At 42.3% G+C, this 20,270-nt stretch overlaps 1 protein-coding gene across 6 annotated transcripts in view; it reads left to right on the top strand.

Annotated features, from left to right (window-relative positions):
• Nucleotides 1-13,394: 13,394 nt before the first annotated feature.
• The window catches only part of GHR (growth hormone receptor), a 257,534-nt gene continuing 250,658 nt past the window's right edge, over nucleotides 13,395-20,270 (top strand). For 2 of the 6 annotated variants that reach the window (XM_073890948.1, XM_073890949.1), the window contains exon 1: nucleotides 13,395-13,523. Coding sequence is in view for 2 of the 6 variants with exons in the window: in XM_073890946.1 (XP_073747047.1) it covers nucleotides 14,578-14,590 (13 nt within the window). In the remaining 4 variants the exon portion in view is untranslated. Of the gene's footprint in view, nucleotides 13,524-13,703; nucleotides 13,841-14,442; nucleotides 14,591-20,270 lie in introns of those variants that run through there. The other 4 variants (XM_073890947.1, XM_025867338.2, XM_073890946.1 and 1 more) reach the window with 2 other exon arrangements.

The raw sequence follows: 20,270 nt of genomic DNA, 5'->3' as shown, positions 1-20,270 counted from the left end.
TGTTCAGTATAAGGGGCCCCTTACTCAAGGCCTCCTTGCAAATAATCTAAAACACATGACAGACAGCAATGACTCTCACTTGACCAAGCTTTTAAGCAGCACTTAAAAGTTCTTCAACAAAGTACATAGGAGAACTTTTATCTCCATTGCAAGTTGAGGTCCACTTAATTCAAATGCTGTATCATTCCAAGTTGTCTGAGAAGCAGATGCCAAGACAGAATTAGATGTTAGAAGGATTTATTGTAGGAGACACCTGTGAAAGACATGAGGAGAGGGAGCAGAATAGGCAAGGAGAGCATCACATGATGCAGTAGGAGCCCCTGTCTAAGGAGAGGAGGAAGGAAGGAAGGACGATCCTGTGGGAAGAGCCTGAGACTCTAATGCCGCTCTGAGAGGGCCTCAGTCAGGTCAATGGGGAGTCCCAAGCACAGATTGCCCTTCAGTAGATCTGCTTTTGGGCAGAAACAGCCTAGCTCTAGGAGCCAGTCACTGGCTGGGAGCAGCCTGAAGAAAGTGTGGCCTTGGAATGAGCATGATGGCAGATTCAAAGGCGTGGCCACTGCAGGCTGTCTGCCTACCCCGGTAGTTGCACATAAAGTTCTCTGGAGGAGCCCCTGGGGGGCTCAGGCGGGTAAGCGTCTGCCTTTGGCTCAGGTCGTGATCTCAGGGTCCTGGGATTGAGTCCTGCATCGGGCTCCCTGCTCGGTGGGGAGCCTGCTTCTCCCTCTGTCTCTCCCCCATCCTCTTGTGTGTTCTCTCTCTCTCTCTCTCTCTCTCACACACACACACACACACACACACACTCATTAAAGTCTTCTGGAAGGGAAATCTGAGCACCACCAAGATGCCATAGATGCCTTTCTAAAATAAAGCCCACAGCGTTCTCTAACTGGGCTCCTCAAAAAGACAAGAGGGTCTTTAAGGATGGTTGAATCAATGAAATGCAGTGTATTACATACAATGAGATACGGATAATCACTGGGGCTCAGAAGCATGGCTTAGGTCATTGCCTCTATTGCGTAAGATCAGATTTCCTTCCTCCTTGACTCTTTCTTGGTCTAGGTCTCCTTCATCCCCTCCAACTGGTTTCATGCAGTTCTACCTTGAAATGGCTTTTCCATCAAATAATTGACTCTATTACCAATATACTACAAAAATGATCAGTCTCCGCTGCACAGAGTTCTTATTTCATGAATTCTGACTTTGTACATCATTTCAATAATTTGATGACTCTTCCTGATTTCACAAAACTTAAAAAGGATTCTTCTTCCTTCTTTGACAATCATCATTATGTGGGAATGATGACGGCATTTAAGATCCAACAGAATTCTGTTTCTGAACTACTTCTGTTTTACCCAGAGAAGGTAAGGCGGTAGGGCAGGAGGGTGGGTTTTATGTTCCTAGTCTTTGGGAGGAAAAGTAACTGTGGGGATTGAGTTTGAGAAGAAACAGACCATAGTCAGTTACGTTTTGCTTCTGCATAATACTGCTGAACCTCTCGCTGCAACACCCAGAGGTATTCCTACCAATTCATAATGACAAAATGTAAACGACATCAGCACCACCCCACATTTTCTGGCCAGCCCAGCCTCCTTTCTGGCATATCTAGAATTTATATTTTTTAAATGAATCACTCAAGCTTCCAACTAAAACCATTTCCTTTGGGGTAGAAATTTTAGGATAACAAACCACATCACACGCAAAGCATTCAAGAGAAAAGCTAATTGTGTCTTCTTTGAATTCACAAGGGAGCAATAATTACTGAGTTTCTCCTTGGTAAATCCTGTACCTGGATAAATGAACAAAGTACAGTTTACTTCCTGAACTAAACTTTTACCATGATAGCATAATCCAACCTTAACCTAAAATGTGCGAAGGAGTCTGACAACTCTTCCACAAGAAAGAATATACAACTCCTCCCTGGCTGATGCTGAGAAAATACTCTGCCAAGCACGGGATAGGGTGCCAGCACTCAGAAGAAAGAAAGGAAATTGATCTCTAGTAGGAGCTGGAATAATGACCAGCCTTATTCCCCTTGAGCTCTTCCTTTCCTCAAAGTATATGAGTCAGTTGAATCTCTACGAACCCAAGGGAGTCCTTATGGGAATTTTTAACACAACTATCATGCTCTGTGATTCATTTTTGCTTAAAGGCTACTAGATCATCTCAAGAAAGTTGGTTTAATAACAATGCCAGATTTTAATGTAAACAATTCTTATGGAAAGAAAAGCTCTCTAATCCATTGCTTTGTGTGGCTAGTGGAAGCAAGCTCTCATCCTCAGTCTGCTTCGAAGGTTTATTCCAATGTGTGGACTACACAGCTTGACCACAGTACCTCTTTCTTAAACCAAAGCGTATGTACTACTTTTACCTTTATAAAAATCACTGCCTTTTTTATAAAAAGTCACTGCCTTTTAAAAAATTACAGAACTTGTCCTTGCTCATAAAAAAAAAATCTAATAAAACAGAACTATGTAAGGTGTGAATTTGTGAAAGTTTTACCTACTCGTTGGGAAAAAATTAACACAGCACAAGGAACTATATGGACTAAAGAGCGAACATTCACCTTTCCCCACTTGTCCCTTCCCGTTTTTACCCCTAGGGGTAACCAGATTTTTTGCCTTGCAATTTTACAGAATAAAGTAGGTGGCTCCTACTTTAGGTTTTTTTTCCGGGAACTATTTTTATTTAATCACTGCCAGCAGCTCATATCAGTGATGACTGATCTATCTCATTCTTTACAGAGTTGCAAAGCAATCCAACGCATGGACTCTTTATTTAACTGGTCCATATTAAGGAACATTTTGCCATCAAATTATCTCTATTACATTAAAGATGAAACAAATATCATTGTCCATGTATTTTTGTACTGGGTAAATGTACTGTAGGATGATCCCAGAAGTAGAACTGATGATTCTAAGAATATGTGGAATTTAAATTTTGATACATATTGCCAAATTGCCATTTACAAATGTTATTACCTATACAATACCATCATTATATGGGGGTGACCCTCTCCCCGTGTGCTTGCTGTCACAACCTTTTTGACGTGTTAATTTCCCATTTGGAAATCTCTGAAAACATTAGCATCTTCAGAGATACATTTCCAAATAGGGAAATGTGATTTCATTTATTCCAACGCTCCATGGTGGAGCAAGATTTGGATGCATACTTGATACACCAAAACCTGGGAGGCGAAATAAGTGAATCCGTGAGTGGAACTGTACAGCAGCTGCTAAGAGTAGTTTCTTCCCGTCTGGTGGCCCCCGAACTGGTAGGAATTCAAACTGTGGTGGTGATGCCCAAGCTACCTTCAAGGTTTCCATCTTGCAACTTTTCAAGATTATGATGCAGTGAAAATATTATAGGCTTTGAAGTCAGTTAGAACTGATCTACTCCCATTCTGCCTAGGTAAATGCTCTGGGCCTCCATGTCCTCAAATGAAAAGTGGTGGTACTTTGTCCTATCTCATGAGTTAACCATGTAAGACAGTAAATTGCCTGTGACAAGCAAATGGATAAGTATGACCACATAAAAATCAAACTTTTCTGCATAGAAATAACATATCATTTTTAAAACTTTAAAAGACAAAGAATGCAGAATTATTTTTAACTTGCTTTCATGCATATAATTTAGTAAAATTTTGTGAGTTCATCTATAAATATACATCTCTAGAAGTGGAATCTGTGGCCAAAAGGGTACATGCATTTAAAATTTTATAGATACGCCAAATTGTCCTGAAAACATATTTTATTCTCAGTTGACATTTAACAAGAGGGTCTTTGTCCCCACCCCCTGACTAATATTATATGCTATTAACATGTTTTATCTCTTCCAATCTGATAGAATAAAAAAAGTTTATTATTTTGATTTACATTTTCTTAGCAGTGAATGAATTTGAGCATCTTTTCAAATGTTTACAATACTTTATTGTTATTTTTCTGTGAATGGTCTCTTCTTAACCATCTTTGAAATGTCGATTTTACTATTGGGTTGTCTACTTTTTTAATAAATCAGTTTTTTTTAAAGATTTTATTTATTTATTTGAGAGAGAGAGTGAGAGAGAGAGAGAGAGAGCACATGAGAGGGGGGAGGGTCAGAGGGAGAAGCAGACTCCCTGTCGAGCAGGGAGCCCGATGCAGGGCTCGATCCAGGGACTCCAGGATCATGACCCGAGCCGAAGGCAGCCGCCTAACCAACTGAGCCACCCAGGCGCCCCAATAAATCAGTTTTTAATAAGATCTCCTTTTACATTAACTGATTTTTTTCTGTTTTATCTGTTGCAAATTATTTTTCATTATACATCCTTTTGTCTTGTTTGATTTTTTTTTTTACCATGGACTTATATTTCAAAATTAAAACAAGATTCTAGAATATACAGGTATACATATATAGTATTATGACATATCTATATCTAACTCTATGTATAGTCACTTTCTTCTAATGCAAAATATACACTATCCATAATAAAGCCAGATAGAAAATATAAAACACCTAATTCCTCTCCATTGAATGAAACTATATTAACTCAGTATTATCTTATAGTGATCAGCAGCTCGGTTTTGTATTTGTATGGATAGATTAATAAAAATGGAAATAAATGAACTTAATATTTGACATACAATCTCCTTCAAAATACGGAATTCTTGGGGAAGGACATAAATGAAACAGGTACTTTGTTTTAAAAATATATAACCACTTAATTCGTCCCTGTGAATGCACAAATAGCTTTTAGTAACTTAATTTGTTGCTCATCTCAAATAAATATTTGAATCTTGAAAAGACCACTCTACAAACTAAGCTTTGACCAAAAGAAGGAATTTTAAAATTGGAAGTTCATGCTCAGAAAGATGAATTTGGAGTAGAGCAGCATGAGAGAATAGTGAGGAATTTTATCTGAGAAACTTTGATGATCTTGCTTCACACCACAAATATTGGGCTGCTGATTCTGCTGTCCTATTAGAGACGCTTAAAATAATTTGAAGTTACTAAGGCTGTTTATTTCTGCAAACTTATTTTCAGATATTGATCTCAAGGAGTAACAACAGGCTGTAGGTTGTGTTTTGATGGTTTTCAGTTTGAAATCAACATTCATCATGTATAAAGCATGTAAATGCGGTTAAAATTGTTTAACTCTTTTGTGAGTCATAAGCATATATGAAATAATTGACATATTTCCAGTAAACTTAATAAACCCCCAGATAAGGCAGTAGTTAGGTCGGTCTTTCACTTCAAATAATCCCAAGAAAGTTGGGAATTGTAAATAAATCTCAGATATCTTGCTCATTTTGGTTTTTATCTGCATGGATTTTGCTTGAACCCTGGAACACAGAGTTCCATAGACTCTTTAAGATTTTCATGAACTATGAATGCAATTAAATTTTTAAATACCAATATTCTCAAATCTAGGATATTAAATTAAAATAACTTTTGAACCAAACTTTCTGTGGTTGCTATGAAGCAAACACTTTGTTTCTTAAAACTAAATGTTACAAATGGCTTTGAGTTAAAAAGAAGTTAAAAGATGAGATTGCCTCAAATTTCTGGCAGCATTTTCCCATTTGGGTATCTCCACATGAATTTTCAGAGGAAGAGAGAGTCCTTTGGTCTCATCTTATACAAAGTCACCAATATATCATCCAGTCCTCCATGTCAAATCCATGTAAGATGACCTCCAGGAACAACTTCTTGAACGTATTGGTTTTGGAAGATGTACTTCCAAACAACACTTGGCTTTCACCTATGGGCACTGTACATCTTGAAGATGTTTTTTTATTTGTTAGTTTTTCTCTTATTTGTTATAGCCACAAAGAAACTCAGAGTCAGTATTGTGGCTGACTTCTGGCAAATGAACAGTACATTACGATACGCTTTCAAAGGCTAACTATTCCTGCCTGTTATCTTAGTTTTATTCCCTTTTCTTTCCTTTCCCATTTTCTCATTTGCTTTATTTTATTCATCTTTTTGACTTACACATTTCTCCACAAACCATCTCAAGTCTTCTTTCAGAAGAAGGGGGCTAGAAAAACATTAAATAGATAGATAAAATAAGGCAAATGAATGATAAAACAGATAAGAAGGGAAATAGATTAAAAACTGTGACATCATATGTTGATTTAGAAAATTATCAGAGTCAACAGAAATAAAGTGATTATTATGCATCCACTGCTTTGGCTTATTCATGCTTTTTATTATATAAAAAATAATTAATTAGTGATGGTACTTCATATCACATTATACAATGTATGTATTTCTACAAAGTTGCTTGTGAATCAAATTATATATTTAACCTACTAGAGGAAATTGCCATTCAAGCACTTCATAAGTCATAGAATTTTAGTACTAAATGAATACTCAGCTTCGGAGTGGATGAAGTTTTTGTTATGCGGATTCAAGTTCCCTGATTCCAAAGAAAAGCAGAGTGTAAAAGTATAAAAACCTTGTTGTTTCATACCTCCCACCTACCTCCCACTTTCCAAAAATTTTCACTCCCTAGAAGAAACTACAGTTAATAATTTAGTGTAATTTTTCCAAATAACTAAAAAAATTCAGGGTGTATATATATATGTATGGGCAAGAGTTAAACAGACACTTCCAAAAAAGGAGGTCCAAATGACCGGCATACTGAAAAGATGCTCAACTTCCTTAGACTTCAAGAAAATACTCAGAATAAATCAGAATATAGTACTACTCCACAGGCCCCAGAATGGCTAAAACAAAAAAGGTAGAAAACATTAAGTGCTGGTGAGGATGTGAACAATCCCTCTCATACAGTGCTAGTAGAAGTGCAAATTCATGCAGCCACTTTGAACACTCTTTGGTTGTATGTACCCAGCAGAAATGTGTACAAATGCTCACCAAAACATACATACCAGATAGTCCATAGGAGAACTATTCATATTAATTAAAAATTGCCATCTACCCAAATGCCCATAAATTCTAGGATTTTTACTATCAGGTTGTTGGTGTCTTCTGGATATATATTTCAAATATATTTTATAATATGTTGTTTTTATTTTAGCTCAATTTATAGTATTGAGCACCAGATGGCCTTAAAAAATGAAGTTCAACTTTTTAAGCAAGCGTTTGTTAAGTACTTAATGTATGCTGCATTCTGCACTGGGCTCCTTAACTGGACGTTCTTTCCAAGATGCCCTTAGACCAATGCCTCCGCGAAAGAAATGTACATGCAGATAAATGAAATCAAATAATAAGTACTGTCCTCAGACTTATGAAAGAGAGGTCCTTGCACTGGGTCTCTTGTATCCCATGTCCTAATTCACAAGACAAGGAACCTTTGGGCGAATGAGATGTGCCCACCCATGGGCTGTGCTTTCTCTTTAGACTGTCCTCTAAGGATATCTCAGACTTTGGAGTTCCCAGCCTAAATGCCCTGAAGTCCTGAGGCTGGAGAGAGAGAGCTTGGTTAAAGCTTAGACATGTGAGCTGGGGTTCTACCCACACGTAGAGGAGATCCTCTCTGTGTGGAGGGGAGAGCTATGAGCAGGAAGAGAAGTGGGGAGGATGGACACTGAGGATCAACCTGATCTCACTGCGTCGCCACTTGCTGGTGCAGAACTCTGAGAAATCTAAATTCAAACGCCTCCTCCCAGGTCCTTGGGAAGGTGTATTTCTCAAGATGAGAAGATAGAACATATTGTATCCAACAATTTGTTAGTTTGACTATCACTTTTAAATATTTAGGCGAATGGTATATGGGCTTCATTTATCTTCTGGTTCTGGACCCCACAAATATTAGAGGTGAACCCGCATGGAATGGTATTAAAAATGCAACAGACTGCTGATCTCTGCCCTCCTCACCATCCTCTGTTAGTTTGATTCCCAGAAATTTGAGGAAATTTAAAGTTTTTTGTCTCAGACAGATGCTTGTGGTCTGGTGGTGTAAAAACAAACTGATGGTTGCCAGAGGGGAGGTGGGTGGGGGGTTGGATGAAAAAGGTGAAGGAGATGAAGCATACGCTTATTGTGATGAACACTGAGTCATGTATAGAATTACTGAATCACTATATTGTACACCTGAAACTAATATAACACTGCATGTTACTTATACTGGGATTAAGACAACACACACACACACACACACACACACACACACACACACAAGATGGACAAGATGGTAGCTATGGCTACCTGGAGGGACAATAGAGGATTCCAAAGAATGGACTCATCCCAGAAAAGCTCTGGGTTCCCATCCAAACCTACATCTACCCAACTATGGGCTTGGCCCAGTCCCTTTGCTTCTCTAAGCGAGCTTCCTCACTGATAAACAGTGGAGAAGTGCACTTTCTTCACAGACCTGCTGTGAAGAAAAATTGACATAATTTATGTGAATGTTCTTAGAATACTATACAGTGTTAGGAAAACCTATGATAAACAAATTTTATGAAGCAAATGTAATTTCAACAGACATTCTGATTTATTATTTGTCTACTATAGTTGAGACCTACTTTACTTAGTTCTCAAATTCTTTAATTACAGATATCATGCTTCCTGTGGTAAGATGTCTCATCCCTACACTTGGTTCAGCAAGTGCTATAGAGGGCCAGTGACCTTGACAAAATTGCGTTACCCTGCAAGCCCTCCCTCTCCTCAGTACAGTCCTTGCTCTACCTAAGGGTTTTTCCAGTCAGGAATCTCCCTCGCATTCCCTCACCTGATCTCACTGGGTAGACTACGGGTAGTAGTAGGTCTCCCTTTCATGTGTTCTTTCTCTTGGGTTTTCATGATGCTCTCAGAGAAGTCTGATTAGCAAACTCGACTGATAGTTCATTTAGTAATTGGAAATATTCTGTATGCCTAATTTCTATAAAGGAAAGTTGCTAAGAGAAACTTTTTCATATCTCCTCAGATTCCTTTCATTCATATCCCTTTTTGCTTTTATATTTTCACCTCTTCTAAAAATGAAACGGATAGAAGCAAAGAACAAAATAATATGTGAAGACAAAAGGTAGGAAAGGATAGAATGTGAAGGGAAAGAGGAGATGGAAATGCTTGGATCAAGGAACCATTGCTAAATTTACTTCCTTAGAGAGTAAACTGGGTGATGAAGTTGGGTCAGTGCTGGGGTTCCCACATCTGCCAGACTCCAGGGCTCCTGCCATTTCCATTACTCCAGAGGCCCGAGGTGGAAGCTCATGGTTTTCCTCTATTTTGTGGTGTCCATCAGGAGATTGAATTTGATAATGAGAACAGCAATTTATAAAGAAATTTGATGAACTGGAGCACACACTAAGGGGGGGCACCAGGATGATGTCAGGTTTGGAAACCACATCACATGAGAAGTATTGAAAAGACCTGTGCATGTTTGGCCTGGAGAGAGGTAACTTGCAGTGAGACATGTGAAAGTGTGTCTCATAAAAAGAAAAAAAAAATTTAAATGTCGAATTTTGTCCCTATGAGCTCTAGAGATAGAACTGGGTAGAAATAATAGAATATCGGAATCTGGCTAAAGTACTTTTAATGATTAGTGTAGTCACAAAATGGAATGTGCTTGCTTCCCAGTAAGGGAGTTAGTGGGCTACTCATCAACATAATCATCCAGATAGAAGCTAGATGACTTTCTATCACATGTTCTTTAAAAACAAGATTTTGTATTTGATGGAAGGAGAGGGAAAATAATCTCAAAAATACTTTTTATTTTTTAAATCTTTACACTTAAATGATTTAAAGTGGAACATTCACTCATGAGTCCCTATAGGTACATGGGGTGTCATGGATCATTTTGAATTTTACTCTGATTTAAATGGAGAAACATTGGAAAGTTTTGACCAGAGGAATGCCCTGATATGACTTAATTGAAAAAGAATTTCTCGGGGCACCTGGATGGCGCAGTCAGTTGAGCACCTGGTTCTTGGTTTCAGCTCAGGTCATTGATCTCAGGGTCATGAGATCTGGGCCCACATTGGGGTCTGTGCTCAGTACGGAGTCTGCTTCAGATTCTCTCTCCCTCTGCACCTCTTGTTTCTGCTCTCCCTCTCTCTAAAAGAAATAAAATAAATACTAAAAAAATAAAAGAATTTCTCTGGTAAGTAAGTTTGCACAGGACTCTGGGTTGGTGGGGGGTGGGGGAGGGTGTTGATGTAGGGAGACTAGTGGAGTTGGGAGACCCCAGGAGTAATCCAGGTGAGGGATTATGGTGGTGCTGGTCATGGAGGAAATCACAAGGAGAGAACAGATTCTGAATATGGCAGTTAGGAGCTCCTTATAGAGATCTGGGTTTGAGATAGAAATGTGGGTGCTATAAAATTTTTTAAAGATTTTATTTATTTATTTGACAGAGAGAGAGAGAGATAGCGAGAGCAGCAGCACAAGCAGGGGGAGTGGGAGAGGGAGAAGCAGGCTTCCCGCTGAGCGGGGAGCCCCATGCGGGGCTCGATCCCAGGACCCTGGGATCATGACCTGAGCCGAAGGCAGACGCTTAACGACTGAGCCACCCAGGTGCCCCTAAATTTTCATTTAATTTGACTAAACATTTACTGGGACTCTACCATTTGCTGGACACTAACCTAGACATTTTAGGCACAAATATTAAGAATACATGGGGTGCCTGGGTGGCTCAGCCGTTAAGCGTCTGCCTTCGGCTCGGGTCGTTATCCCAGGGTCCTGGGATGGAGCCCCACATCAGGCTCCCTGCTCTGCGGGAAGCCTGCTTCTCCCTCTCCCACTCCCCCTGCTTGTGTTCCCTCTCTGGCTGTGTCTGTCAAATAAATACACAAAATCTTAAAAAAAAAAAAAAAAAAGAATACATAGGAACCTCCTTCAGGGTTCTCATAACTAATGGGGAAAGTAGACATATCAATACAAACTGCAATCTGTAATAAAAGTAGGTGTAAAGACTATGGGGATGCAGATGCAAATATAAGCAGTTAATTCTACCTCTGGGAAGAGCCAGGAAAGACTTTAGAGAAGCCAAACAATTGAACTGGAACTGGAAGGTTAAGGAGAATTTCCCTATGTGGTCAAAGTAGGCTATTCCAGGCAGAGGGGAAGGCGTGAGTAAGTGCAACCTTGCCTTTCCGGAGGCGAATGTGCTTTGGCATGCCTTACCTTGTAACAAACCAGTCCACTTAAGACCTGATACATTTCCCCCCCATAATCTGGAAGATATAAAGAGGGACATACTGCTGTAGACCTACACACCATCATATATGAGATCAAGGGACCTTTCTTCCTGGAACTTAAAAATAAAGACTGCCCTCTATGTAAGTTGCAAGGTTATATCGGGTTCCATCAGATTTTATATTAACCGATGTGTCTTTTCCTGTGGTGTCTTGTACGCTGATATTTTCCCAAAGATGGAGCATAAGCAAAAGCAGTCAGTCCACATTTTCGCCTCAGCCTTCATTCTCTAAGTCCACATGTCTTAGGGAATGAAGGCTACTGCTGAATCCCGAAGAAAAAAGAAGGCAATCCCTCTTTTTTAGCATGGCCCTTAAATCATTTCAGGCCATGAACAATAGAACATAGACAATATTTTGCGAGTCCATCTGCCCCCTCCCAGACTACACCAGGATTCTCTGGGCTGGAGGATGGGGGAAAGAGGATGAGAAGGCACAGAGAGGACATCACGGGAGAATGTGGTGGTGCCGGAGTCTGACGTGCTAACTTGGACGGTCATCTCAGACAAGAATGGGGTCAGCATTCCATTCTAGTGCCTGGTCTCCACTCCCGTCACTATTGCCCTTTCAGCCAGCGTGGCACGTACTGAGCACCCAGCCGGAGTTCTGCCTGCCTTTACCCTAATCTCTCTGTGTGGGCAACTCCCATTTTAAAAACTCCAGACACCAGGAAGCACTCCTACTGCTCCAGCACAGCCTGGAAGCCCAGAAATCCAGGGGCTGGGGAAGGGCCTCAGGGGAAAAAAGCTTTCTTGTACTCAGGTGGGATAGAATAGGACCCGTTCAAAATCAACATCCACGGGACACCTGCCATGGTATAGGACAGTGATGAAACACACCCCTTCCAGAATCTTTCCTCCTCCTCTCATTCTGTCTTTGCCTGGAACAGTTGGGTTGTTGAGCCACAGCTGAGACTCAAAAAGGACTCTAAGGAACAGAATTTCCCACTTCTTTGATTTCTTTAAAAAGAGGAGTATCTTGGGGCGCCTGGGTGGCTCAGTCTGTTAAACATCTGCCTTCAGCTCAGGTCATGATCCCTGGGTCCTGGGATCAAGTCCCGAGTCAGGCTCCCTGCTCAGCAGGGAGCCTGCTTCTCCCTCTGCCTGATGCTCCCCCTGTTTGTGCTCTCTCTCTCTCTCTGAGAAAATAAATAAATAAAATCTTTTTAAAAAATTTTTAAAAATAGGACTATCATCTGCTGCCCCCATCTTCGGCCCTGTGTTCCTTCCTGACTCCTTGCCATGCACCACTCACCAGGTGTTCCTCTCCACCCCCTGCCGGCCCCCCAATCTTTTACTCCAGGGCGAAGAATCTTGGTTTCTTTAGATTGTTGTTTAAACATTTCTCTCTGGTTATAAACTGGGCTTTGTGTCTGCCAGCCTTGTAATAATAATAATAATAATAATAATAATAATAAAGTCATTTAGTGAGCTGAAGCTCTTTAGAAGCTGTTAAATAAATGACATTACAACTGGCTGTCAGTAGTAATGTAAATAGTAAAAAGATAGCACGACTGGCTGCTCCTTCAGATCACAGACAGCCTGGAACTGGACTTTTGTACTTTCTGCTGAGAAAAGCATGTGGTGCCTGGGAGGGTGATGCTCTACCAAATGACATGCTCATGCACAACGCTAGTAACTTTCTGAAGCACTCCGACCCCTTCTCCTCTCACTTTATTTCCCTACAGTGGAACGAGGGAGACAGGCTCGGGTTTGACAGATGAGCTGTGTCCTGCTCAGGGCGTTAAAAGGGGTTCCCTGCGGGACACACAAGGACCTCCTCAGGCTGAGAGGCCTGTGTCCGGACACCCTGCGGCCCTGTGCTCTGGCTTCGGGACATAACATCTCTGCTAACATGCCTCGTGCCTTTGGCAAATTACTTCATCTCTCTGTCTCTGTTTTCTAACCTTTAAAATAAGATTCTCTCCACTTTTAACTATCCTTTCACCCAGGGAGCAATAGGCAGGTGGAGAGAGGCAATGTTTGGTTGGCTAATCACGCTTTCCAAGCTATCTTGCTCGCTTTTTTCCTCCGTTCCCGCAGATTGCTAACTTTTCTTTAAGTGTTCCTTTCAATTTGTTGACTGTACTTAATGCTCTGTTAGGTCCTGCCTTCTTTTCGGGAACAGGAGTGGGCGGAGAGGAAGTGTCCTGCCACTACCAATACTTTCCTCTAGGAGGAGCCGCGCAGCCCAGAAGAGAGTGACACGCACCAACTCCAACTCCTTCACGGGGAACGCTTCATCCCAGCTCCTCGGAATGCTTGGCCCGGACGGCACTCCGCGCCTCCGCAGCGGGTCTCGAACCGGTCGCCCCGAACTCGTGCTTCCCCCCGCCGCTGCTGCCCGGGTCGCGGGGGCGGCGGGCCGGGCCCGGCGTGACCCCTGGTGAGCGGCGGCCGCCGTTTCCCACCCATCCCCTCCCGTCCTCCCTTCCCGTTTCACCCCGCCCCCTCCTCCTCCCCAAGCCTGACAGCCCGCGAGCTGCCAAGCTGGGCGCAGCCATGGGAAGAGGAGGCGGTCTAGGGAGAGGCGGCGGCGGCGGCGGCTGCGGCGGCTGCTGGAGCGGCGGTGGCGGCGGCTGCTGCTGAGCCGAGGCGGCGGCGGGGACCCCGGGCTGGGGCCACGCAGGCCGGAGGCCCCCGCGCCCTCGGCCCCAGCGCGGAAGCGAACCCGCGCTCTCTATCCGGAGGCGAGACTCGGAGGTACTGGAGGCGGGGGGCGGGAGAGGCTCAGGGAGTCGGGCTCTTCTGTTCCCCCTTTTGTGCCCGGGGGCCTAGGAGTGGACCAGTTGTTTATGAAAGTGGGGATCTGGCTTATGTATTTACACGAGTCATTTTTTCCCGGGGGACTTGGGGTTTGGCTGTGCTCCCCTCCTCCTCGCGAAGAAGTTGTTTTCTGCTGGTGGGTTGTTGTAACCCGATCCACGCTGTGGATGTGTGTGTGTGTGTGTGTGTGTGTGGACATTGGTGGTGGGCGTCAGGAGTTGGGGGCGACAGGCGAACCATCCCACGCTGGTCCCTGCTGTGGCCAGTGTTTGCGGTACCTGGAGGGGTTTTCTCTGAAGGCAGGATTGTTAAAGTAAAAGTTTTGCGAGGGTTTCTCTTTGACATCATCAGCCGGGCTGGGGCAGGAACTGCTGAAGCTGCCGCCGCGGAGCGGCGAGAGGTCCCTGGCGGCGCGACCGGAGTAGAGGGGAGGTCGTCGGGCTGTGCGCGACGGCACCGCGCGCTCCTCCCCAAAGCGCACCGCCCTCTGCGCGTTTGTGCCGACTGCAGCCACGCTTTGGCGCCCGCGGAGCTGGGGTCAGTAGAGTCACGGCCACCAGTCCCCAGGAGCTGGAACGGGTGGACATCGTGGCGAGCCGAACACCCCCAGCCCCTGACACACTTGTGGTTATGAAATCAACTAGGCTTAAAGTTTTGACAGAACTGCCCGAGGCATGAGAGCTGCGGGTGAGTGGGGTAGCCGCGTGTCAGGGGAGAGGGTGCTGGTGGCGTGCAAAGGGTGCCGGGCAGGGTCACCCACTCGCGGGTGCGTGGGGGAGTCTATTTTGGGGCGAGTGCTTTATATATAACCCGAGTGGGGACGCCGACTCGGGCCCGGCTGCGGGAGTTGATAACCTGGCTTCGGGTATGCGTGCTGTATGGGTGTACGTGCGCGCTGTGTGTGTGTGCGCGCGTGTGTGCGCCTGGGGAGGCGTGTCGGCGCCTGAGCCAGTGGGGTGTGCGGGGGGGGGGGGGGAAGGAGGAGGCCAGAAAGGTGCCGCCCGCCCATTTGTGCCGCCAGGAGACTTTGGAAGGGACAGGGAAAGGTAACGGGAGGCCAGAGGGTTGGGAAGTCGCAGGAGTTCCTGCATAGGATTTAAATACCACGGACTTAAAAACACTAAACTCCCATCCAAGTACTAACCAGGCCCGACCCTGCTTAGCTTTAAAACACTAAACTCATTGCCTTTGAGGAGCTGAAGCCTGGAGGAGGAGGTTCCTGGGGCTCTCAGGAGACTTGCATAGGAGGATGAGGGTTCTATGTGTAGGTATGTGTAGGTACAGAACCTTGGAGGCCCAGGCCCGAGTTGGAGCTGCAGGTCTGAGATTCCCGGGGTGCAGCTGGGCACAGTTACCTTTAGGTAACTCTAAAGAGTTACCTTTAGAATCCCTGGCACGTGTGCCTGGGAAGGCACTCACCTTTCATACATGTTGCGGCAGCTGTGCGGTAAGCAATTGGTGTTCTAGGCTAGTTTACACCTGGGTCACCCTGCTAGTTCTTTTCTCTGGGGTGCCAAGGTGTATAGACCTTGGAGGTAATTAAGGTAAAATATTTTCCAGAAATTAAAATGCTAGATAGAAACAAAATGACTTAGTCCACAGGATTGTTCCATCTTTTCTGTGATTGGGGATTCTGTTTCCTTTTGAGAAGAGCTTGTTCCCAGATTAGATTTCTAGGGGTCTGGTTATTTACGGTTTCTCTTCAGATGGACTTCAGATGGAGCTGGAAGGATGTGTTTTCACCCAGAGATCCTTGGACATCATTTGTGGTTTAAGCACGGCCCGTCCTTTATCTCCTTCCACCCATGTAAACTTTTTGATTCACATAAGCCTAAGGAAAGTTGGTGAGCCAACATTCAGCTTTCCATTTGGAGTAAATATATCACAGTGAAATTATAGTTTTGGTCTGCTGAATGCGATGGAAAGCCAACACTTAATAGGCAAAAGTGTGAAATGAAAGTCTATAAAGGCAGTGACAAAGCCATGACTCTCCAGTGCATTCTTTTTTTCAAACTGAGCATAACTTTGCCTTGCAAATATTTGTTCTAGGCAGAGTTTGGGGCTGTGTTTTTTTTATTATTATTAGTGCATAAACAGCAGACTCCACATCATAAACCACTTAAAATGGATACTAGGCATCTTCTCTATGCTATATCTGGTGCTTGTGTTAACAGATGTTTACAGTGCTTGGTTACCTACGGGATTGTCATGTGGAGTATCTCATTAGGTCTGGACATAATGTTTATAGCATAATGTAATAAATGGAGCCCCAGTTGCAGCCTGCTTCTGCCAAGCACATGAAATACCCCAGCATGGAAACAAATCTTGAAGTTGGTCCAACTTGGCGAGCCTTTTTGACTATCTGCTGGTAAGCATTGTTAATGTAAAGATAAATCTGAGTGATACAGTGAGAATGTGGCACAGTAGATTGTTTAACTTAGAAAAACAGGCATGGGTTATATTGATTAAATTTGTGAACCTGAAGATTAAACTTCTCTGGTCACTCCATTGGTAAATCACAGTTACGGAGACTTGGTTTAGTTTTAGAGAACAATTAAAGATATGTCAATAATGAAAATAACTTAATGTGTTCACATGTGTCCATAAAAACCCTCAGTTTTTTTTTTTTAAAGAAAACCCTGTAACCTCTGTGGTAATGATTTAAATAATATGAGATTTCAGCTCATCTAATCACTTTCTGAACATTGATTTGATAAGAACTGAATTTGGTAAGGCTTTGGAGTCAGCCCTCTGCTCATTGTGTAAACAAAGCAATGAGGGTGTCTTTTAGGGAAGTGATTTTTTTTCCCAACCTTGAATAGTATAATGTTAATAATATGCCCAATAAAATGTTTGATGAGTATGGTAACCACCTTCAGAGGTACCTATCAGGTGCACGAACTTCCACCTCAGTAGCCCTTTCTGTAAATGGGCCAGCCCACCTCTTGAAAACAATCAGCTGGGCATCTTGCTTCCTCGCTGGCCAGTCCATTATAGGAGAGATTCATTTTTAGAAAGTTCTGCTTTGTACTAAATCAACATTTTCTTCTACCTGTTGACCTACTGTTCAGTTGCTGGAGCAACACACAATGAATCTAATCTCTCTTCCCTTTAAGTGCTATATTTGAAAACGAACATTATGCCCCTTCTTCCTGAATTCTTTCTTTTCTTTTTTTTTTTTTTTTTGCTATCCTTGCAGTTCTTCTCACCCACAGTGGGGTCCCACCCTCCCCTGCCCTGACAACATGCCCCAGAGTCCACATTCACGATACCCCTCATCATGTTTGTCATCTAAAACTCAGATGTGAAATCCTTAGTTCTGGACTTTCTGCATCCATTAAGGCAGCTTAATATTCATGAGCTATTTTAGCCATCTCATTACACAGTTCACTAATTTCTAAGCTGTAAACAAGATAACAACTTACTCTTTTTAGATTATTAGTCATCCATAGTCAAGACATTATAATCCTTCAAAATATTTTTTATGTTAACTGTACTTCAGTAACAAAAAAATATTTTTTTTCATGCCTGAATTTCCTATCTATGGGAAGTGTCATACTGTGCAGGTACATACAGTCCTACATACAATGAACATAGTTATTTAATTTCTCCCTATCAAAGGAACACTAAGCAAAAAAAAAAAAAAAACAGATGTAGAATGCTCTGAAGACAAGCAAATTGAAGTTGCATATCACAGACAGGTAGGAACAGCAAGGTATTCTTTTCCTGGATCTTATTGTGTCTGCTTCCACAAACATGAGTCAGTCCTAGCAATCAGGCATTTATTGAAGGCTCGTTCTGTCCAAGTCTCAGAGAGTATGCCATCTGGCCCTAAATGAGGTGAAAGTACATCTGACAGAAATGCTTCCTCAGGCAACTGGGATTTAAGATGTACACACAGGACATGACTGAGTCAATAACCCATTCTTCTCGGAAGTAAATGGCCCATCATGTCACAGGGAAGTCAAAAACAGGTATATCACTGCATCAGTTCCAGGACAGGTTCCTGCCTCCTGTTGTGTGTCTGGATCCAAATCAGGCAAAGGCTCTGATGGTCTTCACTGACCAAGTTCTAGCCCTCTTGGAGGAAAGAAGCAAAGCTGGTATATACAGGGGGAGAGGGTGTGGTTCAAGGGCAAACACTTTGGTGCCCATTGGACCTCAATTTGAATTTGAGTTTTACCACCAACAGGCACATCAGCTCCTCTGAGACTCACTTTTCTCCTCGGTGAAATTTATGATGCTTAACACCCAGGGCTGAGGTATTGACACATAACCCCCATAGCATTTACGGCCTGTACTGCTCATTGGACACCTGCCTGATATGATGGATTTCCCTTTTATGTATCTGTCTGGGGCTTCCCAACTAAGTTATGTTTCCCCTGCTACCAGCTGGGAATCTGCCACAGCTGAGAATCTTCTGTCTTCTTGGCAAGAGATGTTTATGGTTGATGATGATGACGATGTTTTCCTCAGCAAGTCTGAATGTGAAAGAAAGAACCATTTTTGGCAAAGAGAGAAAACCAACCTGTGATATGGACTGACATCTGGGCCTATGAGAAGGTCCTCCTTTGCACGTTGACCTTTAGTCAGAACAAGGGGCCAGTGACAGTCTGTGCTGTTTGATGAAATTATTCATGCTGTCCCACTCGTGTGTGTGTGTGTGTGTGTGTGTGTATGTATGTGTATGTTTGCAGTGAGATTCCTCACTAATCCCCTAGCATTGTGATCTCCATCTATACCACATTTGCTTCTTTGCTTTATTCTGTTCTCATAGAAAGGGAGGAAATAATCAATGATAAAGTGCCTATTTTTTTAAAGTTCAAAAATTCATTTCACAATTCTCTACCTTCTATCTAGCCCCCACCTCCTGCAAAAAAAGTAAAATAAAATTACAGCAGACCCACTGACAAGTACTTAGACATGTAATTTCCAAACGAAAGTTCTACTTTGATACAAGAAACCCTTAAGTTAGGATGACATAATATGAAACCATAGTAAACTCGGTGTCAGGGAACTTGTTCCCCCTTGAGCTTTGCCTCCCGCCGGCTTTGTAATTTTTGCAAACTGTTGAACTTCCCTGGTCTTCATATTTCTTACATGCTAATAACAGACAACAACAACAAAAATGAGGAATAAACAAGAGGCCCTCTTAATATTCTTTGGGGGGCTATGATTTGAATTCATTTAATTATTGAATTTCTCTTTTCTCTCAGAGCCTTTGGGACTTTGCTTGAAACTCTCCAAGAACACCTATTTCATATGTTTTCATTTTCCTGGTCTGTTTTTTCATATCTGTCTTCCTTGCTAGGAATGGTTCCTCGAAACAGGAAATAAATTTTATTCATTTTTATATTTTTCCACTCTTTGCTGGATGCTTGTAAACACAGCAGGCATAAAAAGTGTTAGTCTAATTAACATGGAATGCCTTGGATAGTCGAGCTCTAATTCAGATCACTTATTTAACAAGCTACAATTTTCAATATGAGCATCAAGAAATAGTGTTTGCTTATTTTATTCCCTCACCATTAATATTTTTAGTCAGTTAAGTAAAACAGATAAAAGTGTAATCATGGCTGTGCTTCCTGAAAAAATACCAGCTCATCATGGTCTGATGCAGAAAATCCTTCGGAAGCAGTTTTCTTTTCTTGTGTTGTTTGTTGTTTTTGCTTTAAGCTAAAGACAATTCTGCAATGAGTACCAGACTCTTAAAAGAAGGACAGAAAGGATCCTTGTTTAGTTTTAACTTCTTTCTTCAGTCCTTGCTTTTCACTACCTTTTAATAGAGGCAAATGAAGCCTTGGGTCAGGCATCAATTTTACCGAATAATGATTCATAAGAAGGTTGTGATTTTGTCAGAAATTGTTGGGCTGTGTTTTTTTAATTAACATCTAAACCTACCTTCAAATGCTCCATTTCAAAATCAGTAGATAATTTCTCCTGCAGAGTCCTTAAAACTTCCAGATGTGTTTACTGCTTTGATTAGACTTTGCTTCTTTTGTGATTGACAAGACTTCAATCAGTTTTCTTTAGAATAATATCATTATAATCCCAATGAGTTATACTTCTTAGATTGTGAATTTGTTTAAATATAAACAAGTCTATCTCCAGCTGGCAGGGCTTCTAAGTGAAACGTGTATCCCAGGGAAAATGCTCACTTCACGGGGATTTGACACAGGTGGAAGAGAATACTCTGAGAAAGCCCTTATTCCGTGGGAGAAGACCAAAGGATTTTGCAAATTGAATAGGTGCTTTTCTGTACTTACCTATGGTGGACAGCCTGCTATGCTAGACATTTGCTCCAGTAACTCCTCCTTGATTATTTCCTCATTTCTATTATTTAAAAACTTTAAAGAACTAAAGGACC

This window comes from Callorhinus ursinus, unplaced genomic scaffold (genome assembly GCF_003265705.2).
Source record: "Callorhinus ursinus isolate GAN/ISIS: 27379988/994484 unplaced genomic scaffold, GSC_fseal_2.0 scaffold3, whole genome shotgun sequence".
NCBI classification, from domain to species: domain Eukaryota; kingdom Metazoa; phylum Chordata; class Mammalia; order Carnivora; family Otariidae; genus Callorhinus; species Callorhinus ursinus.
This window is presented reverse-complemented; position numbering and strand designations above follow the sequence as displayed.